The sequence below is a fragment of the Trifolium pratense genome, linkage group LG7 (genome assembly GCF_020283565.1).
Source record: "Trifolium pratense cultivar HEN17-A07 linkage group LG7, ARS_RC_1.1, whole genome shotgun sequence".
NCBI lineage: Eukaryota > Viridiplantae > Streptophyta > Magnoliopsida > Fabales > Fabaceae > Trifolium > Trifolium pratense.
Genome location: NC_060065.1, coordinates 6,359,227 through 6,374,829, shown reverse-complemented (window position 1 = coordinate 6,374,829; position 15,603 = coordinate 6,359,227). Strand labels below are relative to the sequence as shown.

Below are 15,603 nucleotides of genomic sequence, written 5' to 3'. Positions count from 1 at the left end.
ACGATCGCTATTTGCTACTTGTACTACTTTTTTTTTTGGTTGAAGATTGCTGCTATTATTTTAATTCATTTCCCTTGTCTTTTGGAATATGACTTTAAAAGCGTTGTTTATTTTATTAGAGTGCCTATTTTTACATTGGACTACTGCGTATTATTAACATATGTTCATTTTTGTCAAAAAAAAATAAAAATATGTTCATTGTAGCATACTAATGGGGTTTGATTAGTGCTACCATATATACGGCGAATCCAATTATGATAAGGGTCCAATGATAGAGCAAGTAGCACAAGGTTGGTGAAGACAACTTGGCGAATTTTTATATTTCTAATGAAAAAATTTATCAAATACTAAAATTAAAAGAGTATAAGGAGTATCCAAAATCATAACGTTAAAGCGAAAAAAAAAAAAAAAAAAAAGTAAAAGATAAAACAACAAAAGTCGCAACAAACAAAGCGCAACAAAGAGGAAGAATGAAAACCATCCAACGACAGATGGAGCACCCGTGTACTAGGTCAAACCCTAGAATTAACTCAGCGAATCTGATTGATGATTCCATATTTTCTATTTATTGTTTCCTTTTTCTCATTTTGTCCATTTATTTATTAGGTCATGCTAACTTTTTCAAAAAAAATTAGTCAATTTTTTTTTTTCAAAAAAAAAAAGGCGCACACAAGTCTTTCGAAGCATCTCTAATGGTGTAATGCATGTGGATGAGCTTTGGGACGTTTTATAAGGTTTGAGATTCGCTTGGGATCGTGGGTTTAAAAAGATTGAACTTCGGGTAGATTCCAAAATTGTTGTGCATATTTTGAATAGGAATAGAATGAGAAATGTCTGGTTGGCACTTAATGAATCAGATTAAGAGATTGTTTGCTTTAGATTGAGAGATCATGATGTGTCACACGTATTGTGAAACTCATTGGTGTGCGGATGTTTTGGCAAACATGGGATGCCATTAAGAGGATGAATTGATTTATTATAGGTTTTTTCTAATTAACCCTCTCATAAATTGAGGGTATATGCCCTATGCTGACGTGGCATTATGTGACACCAATTAAATTCATCCACATGTATTTAAGTCAAACATAATTAATTTTTTACCAAAAATAATTTTAACTACTTTTATTTTTAAATTAATTATATTTTAAGTATTATATTCTATGAATTTACATTTTGATCCTAATTGCTTCTAATTTGTTTGCTTTTTCTTCAAATTGTTTTACGGTCTCAAATAACTTTCTTCTTCGCATTAAAAAAAAAGCTTTCTTTTTATCGTCAAAAAACTTTCAATTCATCTTCGTTATGATTTCACCTTCAGATTCGCTCTCTGATTTCACCTTCAAGCTTCAGATTCATTTTTTGTATGGAACCTTCAAGCTTCAGAAGAAATCAGAGAGTGATTAAAACATACAACAGAATAAAAAATAAAATCAATGTTACCTAGCCGAATCCGATTCTGGAACAAACGTAGCCGATGATGGACAAGTGATTTCGGAAGAGGTGAATGAGCGTTTGAAGGTTGAAGGAAGGGCAAGAAGAAGCGGCAATTGCAGAAGAGGAGAAACGGCGACGACAATTGCAGAAGAGAAGAAGCGGTCACGGCGAAGAAGGAGACCACGACGAAGAAGAAGTGTCTTGTTGAAGGAAGGATCACAAGTGAAGTGGAAAATTGGTGGCCAATGATAAGAATGGAGAAAGAAGCAGTGAAAAATTGGTGGTTGATCGTAAAATTTGGTGGTTGAAGCTTGCTGTGATGAAAATTGATGGTAAAGTGAAGCGTTTACACAAATAGCCTAAAATATAGTTAAAGAAAAATAGTAACCTAAAATATAATTAATTGAAAATAAAAGTAGTTAAAATTACTTTGCAGTAAAATATTATTTATGTTTGACTTAGATACATGTGAATGAATTTCATTGGTGCCACATCAGCATAGGGCATATGCCCTCAATTTATGTGAGGGTAGAAAAGTATTCACCTTTATTATAAGCATTGTCCAGCCCAAGTTAGTTCTTTATTGTTAACTGATGTTATGAGGATTGTTATCCCTTGTTTGGTGTCTATTTAGTTTTTTTTGGGCTCCAGCCTCTTTGTATAAGAAAAAAAGAGTAAAATTGTTATGTCTCCGTTAGAATAGTTCAATTGTTATAAATATTGCATTTTACATGCTGGACCGAGGTTCGAACCCAAAATCTCCCGATTATTTATAGTGAGTGCTACCTAATTTATACATAATGCATTTTTCTTCTTTTCCACCTTTGAACAAATAAGTCATCGAAGTATAGGCCAAAAAAGGTTTATAAGAGAACATATTCTTAATCTAGAATTTAAAAACCTACCGTCAAGTAGATTGACTATTATATAGTATAATGAAAAATGCTAACTATGGTCTCCGAAACACTAGTTAAGAAAATCTAATATAGTAAGCTTAATTATCTTAAAGTTTGAGTAGTTAATATTTTTAAATATAAAAAATGCAATTTTCAATGCAATTTTTTTTCTTTTTTAATGCCCAGAAGACACCGGTTAGCACAACTCTTATTTAAGTTAGGGTCACGGCTTAATTAAACCATGTGAAATATGCATTTAATTTGTTTTATCGATTATTGTCAACAAAAAAAATCTGTTTTATCTATTTCCATCAAAATTTACTAATTTACTAATCTGTTTTATCTAATGTACTATTTATAAATAAGTATAAATTGTATAATAAGTTTTGAATTATTTAGGAAAATAAACATATCAGTGACTCATTATTTGTCAAAAGAGAGCATGACTCATTATCAAGTTTTAAGATTTTACATTGGTCAAACTAGGCCACAATGAATATATGAGAGGACAACAAAGAATTGAGAAAGAAAGAAACAAGACAAACAAAATCATTTACAAAGGATATTGTTTTCCATAACCTTTGTTACAGCACCATTTTTATTCTCTTATACATTAGTTGCTGCACAAGTTCGTCGAATTTCACCTTCTTCATCTGTCTTTACACCAACACTGGTTAGCTTCACGAATGCCACGGCCCAATTGTCGAAGAAAAGTTTTCGATCATTTGCAAAATCCTCCACTATTTGCCTAGTCTTATTGTCGCTCAACAAAACAGAATCGGACTGGAACAGAACTCTGTGAGCCAGAACATTTCTGTAGTACTGATTGTCAAATAACATAGATGTTTCAGGATCAATGTTCACTGTCACAAATGGTTGTGCATTTACTGGACACCGTTTCATTAGCTGATTAGCATAATTAGTATCAAGTGTTTGATCAATAAGCTTAAGATTTCCCTGCGCGTCTTGTTGGAAACGACCCCTGAATGTGTTGCAATGAGCTGTTCCTATTGTATGAGCTCCTGCAAAGCTTAACTATTAGTACTAAATATGTGACACTAAAGACTATACATTAGATGTCGCAATAAGATATACTCTGATACCATCTTAGAATTTGAATTTTTAATTCAATGCCAAAAACTAGTACATGGAATGAGGGCGCGCCCATTTATAATCATATTGTTCAGATCATATAACTATCCTGTGTAGTGCACTCAACGTGCCAAGGCGGTAATTATGATAAATTTGATGCGACAAATATCATCTATAAAGCGTCTAGTTTTTTTCTACCAACTAACACATTGTTTCATGGAATTTTACTTGAAAACGCAATACTTAAACTTATAAATCTTAGTTTAGCTTATGAACCTGAAAGAATGACCAGATCAAGTAAGGACAATCCTTTAGTAGCAAAGAGCTTAACCATCTCATCCATAGTAAAACTAGTGTCCACAATGTTGGGTCTAACATTTGAAGCAATTGAAACCATTCCGTCTCTCCTACCTAGAGGAATCCGAATCCTTGGTCCACCGGCCTGTTCTCAAAGTGCCTTTCAGTCAATAACAGTATAAAAAAAGAGATGTCAATGTACAATTGAAAGATAATATTAGAAATGCGATGGAGAACTTACAATTTCAACTGCATCTCTAGCTGCTAGAGCAATTATGTCTGCACAAGAAACAGTTCCGGGGCAGAAAACCTCGAGAACTCTTTTTGCTGATTCTATAACAGAAAATCCTCCAACAGACCTATTTCCCGGATCACTTTGTTCTGTATTATTTCCTTGTAGCATCAAAGATGCATCACATCCCTGCATTTCAAATAGCAATTGCCTCAATTCCATGTAGCAAACTCGGTTGATGAACTAAGTGACACCGGAGTTGTTTTAAGAAAAAATTACGAAGTTCAAACCCTGGAGCACTATCATATGCCACAATCAAATTGAAAAAAACCCCAGCAGGGTACCGAATTATAATTCCCTCATTTTTGCATGCAACCTCTGAGTTTATCACAACTTCAAATCATAGAATTTTAGCTTACGAGTCTTAGCTGAATTTTACAAAACCGTCTTGTAAAATGAGAACTGCTAAAACCTTACATGCACTTGAATTTCACATAATGTAAACCTATTTAGATAAACAATTTAATTAAGTGCTTATCATATAAATGCTTGTGTATAAGCTATTTCTATGACAAAAGACTAATAATATCATGTAGATCTTATGGAAATAAGCTAAAAACAACTTATAAATAAGTCTCAGAGAATGTCATGTATTTGGTGAAGAACAGTTAATGACTAACCTCTACGAAGCAATCATGGAAAACCATACGAAGGAGCTTTCCAGGAATGGAAGGGTCATCAGAAGAGGAAGAACTAACTGCGTTTCTTATAATTAATTCAACTTGTGGACATGAAGCTTCATAGAAGTCGAAAGAGAGACTAGCTTTAACAGATGAAACATAAAATATACAAAAATAAGAAACTGCTATGGAAAGAAACACTGATTTTCTTGTCTCCATAGAACCAAGCTTTTAGTCCTTTTTTGGGGTTCAAAATAGTGACTGGACCTTGATTGCAGTGTGCAGGACCTTTTACTACTCTTACCTAGAGAGCTGATACTTCATGTCTCAAATATAAATAACTAAAAAAAGTTATGTTAGTATAAACAAAAGTTAATACATCAATTTTTCAATAAAACTAAAAAGTTACTATACTCCTTCGGATCTTTTTATAAGAAACAATTGATTTTCTAGGTTCATTGAATAACTAGTGTATTTAGTCTATATTATAGATTAGATACCAGTTATTCAATAAACCTAAAAAATAGATTATTTATTATAAAAAACCCGGGGGAAGTTTTTATATTATTTTTAAAATATTATATAAGAATAACTTATTTTCTTAATGAATGTGAAATTTCATTGATCCACAAAAGAGATAGAGCAGAGTTGGCAGCAATGATATTGTCACAATTTAAAACTACATTTATGTGGTTTGGTGAAGTCAGTAAGTAGATGGGTGGTTTGCTCATGCATTTTCCTATGAGCCCCATTTAGGCCATTACTATTATTTATGTCTTCTCTCTTCAAGCATTTAAAGATGCTTTTCTGTCAACTCTTTATACTAATAGGGTACTAGCTGTAGTAGTAACAATTACTTCAGCCACACGTTTTTGAGATATGGTGTTGAAATTAGTAAAATGTTGGAGAAAAAAATTTAGACGAGTTGAGTCTCAGGAGCTCATCAGAATCAGAATAGATTCTTGCGACAACTAACAAAGTCCTTACGATGAATCGATCATAGTGAGAATTGAACGCACCTCTTCCATATATGAGCTAACGGTCAACACCTTACCAACAGAACTGAACTGCATTGGCCTTGCCACTGTACTTTGATTATGCGTAGTTAAGACAAAGGTAATAAATTTTCATAACAAACACCGACAGTATAACGAGATATATTAGTGGGGAATCATGATGAACAATAATGTGCATACATGATAGGCCAATGGAGTCCATGGATATTAAGTAAGGGGCTTGTACTGTAATCACATGACACAGTGGTGAAGGAATCAAAATTTAATAGTATTTGTTTCATGGGAACATGGCATTAAATGCATTATAACAAACACTTTAGTGAACCAGTACAATACCAAGGAGAACCATCAATGGTTGAGATTATGGAAAATGTGATTTCTGTAAGAACTCGAATGCTAGTCAATAGATAATCGAGATGGAGTTTGCAATGAAAATAAGTGTATTCGAAGAATCCTAGTTCTGGTGTATGTTATGTATAAAGATTCTCTAAAGAGAATTAGTGGAAAAATGTACTATTTGTCGATAATCGTTTGGCCTTAATCCAACATGAGATGCAACATAAAATGTTAGATTTCATTGATCTTCTCTGAAGTGTTATAACTTGTCTTTAGCTTCTCAATTCTCAAACAATCTTTACATGGTTGGAGCACTTTGCATTTTTCTTTGGAGGAACTTTCTTCACCCCCTTGAATCAATATGACTATGGTGCAAAAAACGCAATTTTTATACTTTCAATATGAATTATACACGATGCAAAAAAACAATTTTTTTGGTCGTTCGTACAAATTATGTCATCTAAATGCCCGTTCAATTTAGGCTTGTACTTCTAAACCCATATTTGGAGTTTAAGAGTTTATATGTAGACTGTTTAAAAAAAAAAAAAAGAGTTTATATGTAGACAAACATCTTATTTCATCTAAGAGTTTTTTTTTTTTCCTTTTCAAATGGTTGGTTAATACTTAAAAATTTATACATGTTACTGAACTAAAAAATTGTAGGGTGGAAAATCCACATTCCAGTGTGTGCATATATCCTCGGTCAATATTGTGTAAGCATCTATCTAACATCAAATACTATTAGAAGATCATTAGCAATTCAGCATGTTAATCACAACATATCAACATTAAGTCTCAGTTTCCACCCCATCAACTGTTGGGAGTCACTCATCATCGTCATCATCCTCATCATCAATGGGAATGTCCTCGCTATAATGACCAGCAGCAGGGCCTAGAAATGTATACAGAAATATTTGATTAAGAAAAAGGTGCAAGATGCATACTATGTACTTAAAACATATGCTAATGCTACTACTGTAACTTTTGCGATTACAACTGCACACAAACTAAACCAAGTAACTCCGGTTAAACTTTTTCACATCAAATGCAAATGAAGTTGTGTATTAAGTTGAATTATTCAGGCAAAGTTGGATAGATATCTGGTTTATTCTCAATTTTTTGTAAAACATGTGACATCCAATAAGGACAGGTCAAATAAAATGAACAGCAAGCACACTGTGTATGTGAGAATTGAAAAAGAGAAAAAAGGTGATAAACATGTTAACTAGTCATGTGCCAAAATGATTTAGAAATATGCCATATCCCTAGGTATTAACTTTCAACCTTCTCTTTTATCTCTGGCATTTTATACAAAAATGAATTGGAATCCCATGCATGACCAATAAAACAGGTAAAATTTACCTCTTGGAATTGAAGAAGGATAAGGTTTCATGTCCTTTGCCTTAGGATTTCTATCAAGAAGATATGGAAGTTCCAGAAGTCGCAGAAGAGATTCTGTCTGGGGATTCCGAGGATTCGCTGCAAAAGATAAAAAGTATTAAAATTAAAACTTATATATTTACATTTTAAGCAATATAATACATACATGGCAGTATAACATAATGAAAATGTGGAAAATATCATTATAAGTGAACTCAGTTTTCTTTTCTTTCTACATTACTACAAAAAAAAAAAGGTTAGAAAAATCAATTAGTAAAAGGCATGAATCGGAAATATCCAGGACCCGTTTGGATTAGCTTATTTTGAGCATATGCAAACAGCTTATGCAATATAAATTAGGTTTTAAGCTATTTTATAAGTTCACACTAGTGAAAATTGTATTTTTATAAGCTATTTTATCATAAACTACCTTGACAAACTTATAATTATACATAAAAATTGCATAAGTTGTTTGCATAAGCTAAAAAATAAGCTAATCCAAACGGGATAGTGTTGCAAGTATTGTAATTTGAAGTATTACTGTATATTTGCAGGACCCATTTGTTACAACAGCTTATTTTTTATATTAAAAAAAAAATCACTTTCTGTAAAAAAAACAATAGGACTTTTCATCCATTTGTGAGAATCTGAGAAAAAAAAACTGCTTCAAATGAGAAGCTGTTTTGAGTAACTAGAGCTTGAAATTAGCCCAAACACTTCATGAATATTTGTAACCAGAGAACAAGCTAAACAAATCTTAATTACTGGTTTACAATGTAAACACTGTAAATGGGAACAAAAACATACCAGCAGAAGCACCATCGACACTGGCTTGAGAAGGATCATAACATGGAACTGTTCTAACAAATTCAAAAGGTTTACAACCCCTCTCTTGTAGCTTGCTTCTAACCCATTGGCGACAATCTTCCATGTCAAAATCTACGCCTCTGTCAGAAAGAGCAAACAGCTTTACTTTTTTATTCATTTTTTCTTGTTGGTGGGGAAAAGAAAAAAAACAAGACAACAAAAGACAATTTTGTTTGTGGACTCAAATCCAAAATGATATTTAGTCATACACACCCATAATCTGCACCGTTTTCCGTCAAAGGAAATACATAGTTGAGCTTTCGTGTTATAGCTAACCATTCTTCATCGTACTGAATCTCATAAGGTCCTGGCTCTGATTCAATTTCTACAATCTAAAGGAACAAAACACGCCATGATTATAGTTACTAACATAAATGGTTGCCACAGAAGATTACCGTTGCATTATGGTTGTACAACAATACCTGTAAGAAATCACGCCCAGGAAGACATTTATCAAGTGCTAGAAATTTTGTCAAAGGACCTCCTTCCCCATGTTGAACAAGAGCAGCAAACTTGCAATGTAAGTGTGCCGAAAACCAGTATTTTGGTTTCAATTTTTCTAGAATTTGAGCAGCAGCTTTACTCCCTAGTCTTTTTTCCTCTATCTGAAAAAATTATCATCGAGGCAAATGAGAAATTTCGTTGTTATAGACAATGTGTTATATGTTGTTCATAGAGTATATCTACATGACTGCTCCAAAACAATTATGCTGCAATGGCTTCCCATTCATTTACCTCTTATAAAAATTTATATTTCTTACAAAAAAGAAATCTGAGACTAGTCACTAGTGTATACCTACTATTCTTAGGCTTCTAAGTGCTGCCCAAAAGTACAGGCAAAATGAATAACTTTAATGCTTGATATGCATAATCATTACTAAAAACTTACAATTTCATTAAAAAATCACAATTAAATTTTTTATTGTAAAGCTTACCTCTTGCTGGAAGTCAGGCTTCTTCCACAAAAGCTCCTCCCAATTCCCATGATCAGTGATTCTAACCGGCCAATCATGTGAGAGAAAAATATCAATGGGTTCCTCAACTTGAATGATTTTGCGAACGTCATATTCGCGAACATGAAACACAGACCTAATGGTACTTTGATTATATGGAGGCCTCTCAAAGTGTCCTGCTCAAGTAAATAGTTAATAACATATTATTTATTTCTTTTCATAAACATGAACCAATGATTCTGATTCTGATTCATAAACAAAATTAATAAACTAACCTGATCTATAATCGTGATGCTTATAAATTCCAGAGAGTCCACCAATTCGTATATTCCCAAACTTAACCACACCTGCAGCTCCCAAATAGTATATATTAGGTGCAGCCCATCCTCCATAGTACCTAAAATAGAAAGAACACAAAAATTCAACACGTATAGACCATCTTTGGATAAACAGCATAAGCATTTATCATATAAGTGCTTGTGGATAGGCTATTTATTTATACAACAAAATAAAAAATTAAGGCCCTGTTTGGATAAACAATTTAATTAAATAAAAAAAAATTCTACCAAAAAAAAATAAAAAATAAAAAATAAAAAATTAAGCTCTTATAATATTATTAGCACTCATCGTATAAGTGCTTATCTATAAGCCATTTCTAGAATAAAGAATAATATGAAGTCAAACTATTTTTATATAAGTTATAATTTGTTTTCATAAGTTAACCGGGAAAGGTTATAGAAATAAGTTGAAAACAACTTATGAATATCTCATAAGTTGTTTCCATAAGCTCTCCCAATGTGTCTAACAAGAACTTATGCAAGTATATAAACTCAAATAAACCAATCCAAACAAACCCTAAGTGAATCTGATTTCATACAACCTATAAGTTGTTTTCGTAAGTTATTCTAAATTAACTTAAGGGACTATTTGGATTAGCTTATAGCTTATCTTTTGGCATAAGCACTTGTGAGTTGCGAGTCTCTTTGAGAGATCTTACAAAAACAACTTACAAAATGTTCATAAGCGATTTTCAGCTTAATTTCATTAGTTCTCCAACATAGATTATGAAAACAATGTATACCTTATACAAAAACAATTTAACTTATTTTATCTTTTGTTATAGAAATTGGGTGTGTTTGGATTAGCTTGTTTTTCAGCTTATGCAATATAAATTAGGTTTTATGCTATTTTATAAGTTCCCACTAGTGAAAATTGTATTTTTATAAACTATTTTATCATAAACTAACTTATAATAATACATAAACATTTATTTATTTGCTTAAGCTGTTGAATAAGCTAAAAAAAAAACTAATCCAAACGGGCCCATAATTTGTACATAAGCAAATGTGCAAATTAAGCTGTTTATCCAAACAAGACCTAAAACAGTTTATGCACAAATCATAAGCCGTTTTCACCACCACTCTGAAAGCGTGTTTATCCTAGTACTAATAAGTTCAAATAAGTGCATCCAAACAGTTTCATAATCACATATCAAGACAAAGTAACAAAACATGAAATCGAAAAAAGAAAGAAAAATGAAGTAACTTACAGTTCCCAGAGATAATTAGAAGCTTCATGGTTACCACCGATGAAGATTGTAGGATAAGGAGCAACCAACAAACCAGAATAGTATTTCCAGAAAGTTTTCATCTCGAGATATTTCGATGGTACGGCTAGGCTATTCAAATCATTCTGGTTCCTGACGGCTTGAAAATCGCCGCAACAGAGAAGAAGATCGATTTTGGTGTTCTGAGTTTTTTCGAGATGTTGAAGGGTTTTGTAGACAGTTTCTAGATCGCCATGCATGCATCCTTCTACTGCTATCTTCATCGTTTTCTCAATTTCAGAGAGAAGAGAAAGAATGAACAACAATTCTAACCTGAAAATTTTGTTTTCCCTCTTTTATTTATGATCTTTTCTCTTCCTACCTCCTTATTCGATTTTGTGCTTGCGATACTGTGGTTTATACGAACCGAATTTTTTTGTCATGCTAAAAAATTTCGGTTAATATAAACCGAAATATTGTGTTCCAAAATTTTTTTCTTCAGATTTCCTGCATAAATTATGTATGAGACCCTCAACTTCCACAATTTATTTGAAAATACTAAACGATGTCCAATTTGAGTAAACGATCGGAAAACTTAGGGTGTCAAGAATATAAATATAATTTTTTTTTGAGTGTTAATTATCCAATTAGTTCAGTTTGACCAAATAATGGGTACTGGTACAGAAACAGAGCAGAATCTTTTCTCAAACTTATAGGTAGATTTTCTTATACTATAATTAATGAAATTTAACAATTTCGGTGTCAATCATGTAGTAAATTTTGTCTTCTTTACACCAGATTAAAAATCATTAGCATACGACTTATATTCAGAGAGCTATGCTAAATTTACCACAGGTATCTCTACAACATTTTGTAGAAACTTTTCTCAAACTTGTAGGTAGATTTTCTCATACTATACTTAATGAAATTTAATAATTCCGGTGTCAATCTTGTAGTAAATTTTGTTTTTTTTTACACTAGATTAAAAATCATTAGCATACGACTTATATTCAGAGAGATATGCTAAATTTACCACAGGTAGCTCTACACAAATTTTTACAAAAATCTTTCTTCTTTTTGGGGGGTCAAATTTTTTTCACATAAATTTCGATTTATATAAACCGAAATTTTTTTCCATGTTTAAAAACTTCGGTTCATAAAAACCGAAGTTTGTTAGCAAAATTTTTTCAAACCGCAAGGGGCAAAATGAGATTTTTGGAGGTATAAAAGAAGGCGGGAGTCGGGAGAGAAATCATCTTTATTTATTTGTTCTACTGGGTCTGCTCTGGGCCTATATTTTATTTTATTTTTAAATTAAGAGAATTGACATTTTAAGAGAATATTATGCAAATATTATGAAAAATCATAATATTTTTTGAAATCATAATATTTCGAAAGAAGAATGGTAGTTAGGGATGACAATGGGTAGGGTACTATAGTACTCATTCCCATACCCGCAGTTTGAAAAAATACACGTACCCATTCTCATACTCGCGTAGGTAACAATCTTTGTACCCGTTCCCAATGGCGACTCCAGGAATGTTAGAGAGCCTGGGCAAATTTTTTGAGGAAATTTTATCAGGGGCGTACTCAATGTCTGCCCATCTAGAATTAAATATGTTGGTCATGTAAAACTTGTCTTTATATTCATCAGAGCCATCAACGACTTTTAAGAATATATGTCCTCCTTCACAAATGCCAATAAAATTTATCAAAGGCCTCCTTTGCACATCTGTCCAGCCATTAGAAACCAACGTAACTCCCTTCAATGTCCACAAAGATTTTATAGGTTGAAGCAACCTATCAATATGAGCTCTTTCTTGCTTCAAAAGAGTGGTTCTTAGAGCATTATAACTTAAAGGGAGGAAGCCACTAAGGTTGTGATTAGCAGCAAAAGAATAAGAACTAACATAGTAAGGATTTCTAGCAAGATGGAAAGATAAGACACCAGCATAAAATACCATTGCTATATTTTCTATAAGATGATTCATATCCTCAACATTGAAGGCATTTTCTATACTACTCTTTCTTCTCTTTTGTGGCACTACCGATGGGATTCGAGACATTTTATCGGTAGACAATGAAACATGTTTAGGCATAACTATTAACAAAACACACATTAATAAAACATTAACAAAGTTTACTAAAATAAAACAACATCTAAGTTGAAGGTAAATAGCAGACAAAACAATCATATTTTTCAACGGAAGTCCTTCATATATTTCCCTAGCAAACTCCATTGCACCACAATTTGCATACATGTTAATGAGAGCACTCTGTAAATGCGAGTCAATAGCAAAACCATTATCCTTCACAAACTCATGAATTGTTCTGCCATAACTTAAATTCCCAGTATGACCACAAACATAAAGCACAGTACAAAGACACTATTGCAGATCAAGATGAATTTAGAACAAAAACCCTTCATTCTCACTATTTTAGAACAAAAACACTATTGAAGAACCAACCAAAACTACTTATTTATATAACCAAAACAGCTTATTTATATAATCACTTAACAATCAAAACAGCTTAATAAATTTAAAATTCAAAACAACACCAAATCATCAAACAAAGATTCTAGATTGAGAAGGTTAGGTTGTTAAAAATTAATTGCAGTATGTTAGTTTGCTTACCTCAAACGAGACGAAGAGAAAGAGTGAGTGCGGTGCGGCTGCGGCGGAAGATTGAACGGCTTTACGGCGAGGTGAGGGAGAGAGATTGAGAGCAGGGAGAGAGGGATTGAGAGCAGCGGCCGGCGGGTGAGAGAGGAACTGAGAGCAGCGATTTTGAGAGAGAGGGATCGAGAAAGAGAAAGCAAGTACTACTCTTCCTTTTTCTGTTTTTGTTTTCATTTAAAAAAAAAAATAAAAAAAAAAAAAAAAAAAAAAAAAGAAAAAGGGCAGCCCAGGCACGTGCCAGGCATGCCCGGCGGTATACTCGCCACTGCCCGTTCCCATACCCTATAGGTACCTAAGTACCCATACCCGTACCCGTTACCCGCATTTTTACTAAATATAAATTGTTCCATTATAAAATATTATATCGTTTTAATATAATTAATTTTTATTTAAAGAATTTAATGTTGACTTATAAAATTTATAAACAAAAATTTGATTAACATCATGTTAAATTTTATTCTTTGTTGAAATATTCACATTGTGTTTGTATCATGTTATAAATAAACATTTTATTAAAAATATGTAATAGTTTAATGGTGTTGTATTTTTTTAAATTGATAAACATATAATATATATAATATATATATATATATATATATATATATATATATATATATATATATATATATATATATATATTGTGTGGGTATGAGGCGGGGTGGGTACTAAGGTACCCGTACCCGCACCCATACCCGTTCATTTTTGTGGGTAATTACTCATACCCGTCCCATACCCAAAATGCGAGTTTTTACCCTACTCATTGTGGTATTTTTTGTGGGTACCCACTGGGTATGAGTCAAATTGTCATCCCTAATGCTAGTTAAGGGAGTAAACAATGATGGTAGTGATTCGGAAGATAAATTTTGAATTGTGTCAATGTAAAATTAGTTTCATAGTTTGGAAGTTATGTTTTGAACGAACATCAAATTCATAATGTAACTTTCAAACTGGGTTTAAGAGTAAAAAAATATAATTTTTTGAGGGCCTAAAAATAATTTAGGTGGTCCAAAGAACAAAATTCTATTTTTTATTAAAAAAACCTTTAGATCCTCAAACAAATTATCATTAATGCGTTTTTCTTAAAAAAAAATAAATTGTTGTCAAGACTTTTTGCATTTAGCGGAAGAGAAATGAAAAAGTGTGGCTACTAGTAAGATCAAAAACAGAGAACAATGTTGCGGGGTAGGGGTAGGGAAATTGAGAGATTTTGTGGAAGAAACTAATGGTGGGAGAGGATTGAGTATTTGCATTCTTGATGAAAATGATGAGTTCTTTTGAGGAAAAAAAATTGTGTTTGACTTGACTTCACCCTTGTTACTAAGAGAGGTTGAAGTTATGAATATACGAGAAGTTCCAATTTAGTTGCAACAGTTACCATCAAATTCGCAGTCGGTGTTTAGATGAAGTTAATCGAAAGTTGTTTGATGTAACTAATTTAATTAGGTTCTATTTTGCAATGTTGTAAAGTATTAGTATTAGTATTACATTTTCATCAAAAGTATACAATTAGTTTTTGGAAAATTCACATCCTTGTGAGAGTGTCAATTTCTTATGTTAGTTGACATGTTTTTATTTGAGTCTAACGGCAGAGTTTAGAAAACTCAGCAGAGTAACCAGTAGTCGCTCAGATTAATAGTATAAGATAAGATATAAAAGATGTCTATTCTAATGATGAATAATAGGGTCCGATCAAATGACACAAACTAGTTTGACATCAAATGCTACACTTCTCAATAACGTTTTAATCAATATAAATTTTATAAAATCCACCAGTTAGATTGAAAGTTTATATCATATAGATCATTTGTGTAAAATTACAAAAAAAAAAATCCAAAATCATTTGATATGCTATTGCGATACATAAAGATTAACGACATATAAAAAAAGACGCAAACCGTTCATTTTGATGTATCTCAATAACATATCAAATTATTTTAGATTTGTCTGAAATTTTACACAAATGATCTATATGATATAAACTTTCAATCCAACGGTAGATTTTATAAAATTTATATCGGTTAAAACGTTATTGAGAGGTGTAACATTTAGTGTCAAACTAGTTTGTGTCATTTTATCCTGACCCTGAATAATAATAATAATAATAATAATAATAATAATAATAATAATAATAATAATAATAATAATAATAATAATAATAATGGGAAGGTGATTGTGATAAAAGGATATTTTATT

The 15,603-nt window shown here is 32.0% G+C and overlaps 2 protein-coding genes across 8 annotated transcripts; both read right to left on the bottom strand.

Moving 5' to 3' along the window:
* Window positions 1-2,777: 2,777 nt before the first annotated feature.
* On the bottom strand, window positions 2,778-5,392 carry LOC123898007 (peroxidase 18-like). The gene is made up of 4 exons (XM_045948851.1): window positions 4,632-5,392; window positions 3,961-4,140; window positions 3,699-3,864; window positions 2,778-3,352 (listed from the first exon to the last, which is right to left on the bottom strand). Exons 1-4 carry the CDS (start codon window positions 4,848-4,850, stop codon window positions 2,937-2,939), a joined length of 981 nt encoding a protein of 326 aa, XP_045804807.1. The 5' UTR covers window positions 4,851-5,392; the 3' UTR covers window positions 2,778-2,936.
* A 1,166-nt stretch (window positions 5,393-6,558) lies between these two features.
* On the bottom strand, window positions 6,559-13,608 carry LOC123897263 (lariat debranching enzyme). Of its 7 annotated transcripts, none has more exons than XM_045947832.1 (10): window positions 13,366-13,608; window positions 12,209-13,005; window positions 10,733-11,236; window positions 9,459-9,580; window positions 9,166-9,359; window positions 8,653-8,835; window positions 8,444-8,562; window positions 8,171-8,310; window positions 7,346-7,462; window positions 6,559-6,875 (listed from the first exon to the last, which is right to left on the bottom strand). In XM_045947832.1, the coding sequence occupies exons 3-10, from the start codon at window positions 11,011-11,013 to the stop codon at window positions 6,808-6,810; spliced, it is 1,224 nt and encodes a 407-aa protein (XP_045803788.1). In that variant the 5' UTR covers window positions 11,014-11,236; window positions 12,209-13,005; window positions 13,366-13,608; the 3' UTR covers window positions 6,559-6,807. The 7 variants fall into 7 exon arrangements, with proteins under 7 accessions (XP_045803788.1, XP_045803783.1, XP_045803785.1 ...); XM_045947827.1 differs by having other exon boundaries at window positions 12,209-12,529; XM_045947829.1 differs by having other exon boundaries at window positions 12,209-12,492.
* Window positions 13,609-15,603: the final 1,995 nt, after the last annotated feature.

Coding starts and splice junctions, on each gene's coding strand:
- LOC123898007 (XM_045948851.1), bottom strand. CDS start 4,850: ATGGAGACAAGAAAATCAGTGTTTCTTTCCATAGCAGTTTCTTATTTT. Junction 4,141..4,631: donor TCCATGATTGCTTCGTAGAG/GTTAGTCATTAA, acceptor TTTGAAATGCAG/GGATGTGATGCATCTTTGAT. Junction 3,353..3,698: donor TGATCTGGTCATTCTTTCAG/GTTCATAAGCTA, acceptor TAAGCTTTGCAG/GAGCTCATACAATAGGAACA.
- LOC123897263 (XM_045947826.1), bottom strand. CDS start 11,013: ATGAAGATAGCAGTAGAAGGATGCATGCATGGCGATCTAGAAACTGTC. Junction 9,581..10,732: donor TCTAATTATCTCTGGGAACT/GTAAGTTACTTC, acceptor TTTCTATTTTAG/GTACTATGGAGGATGGGCTG. Junction 8,311..8,443: donor GAAAACGGTGCAGATTATGG/GTGTGTATGACT, acceptor TCTTTCTGACAG/AGGCGTAGATTTTGACATGG.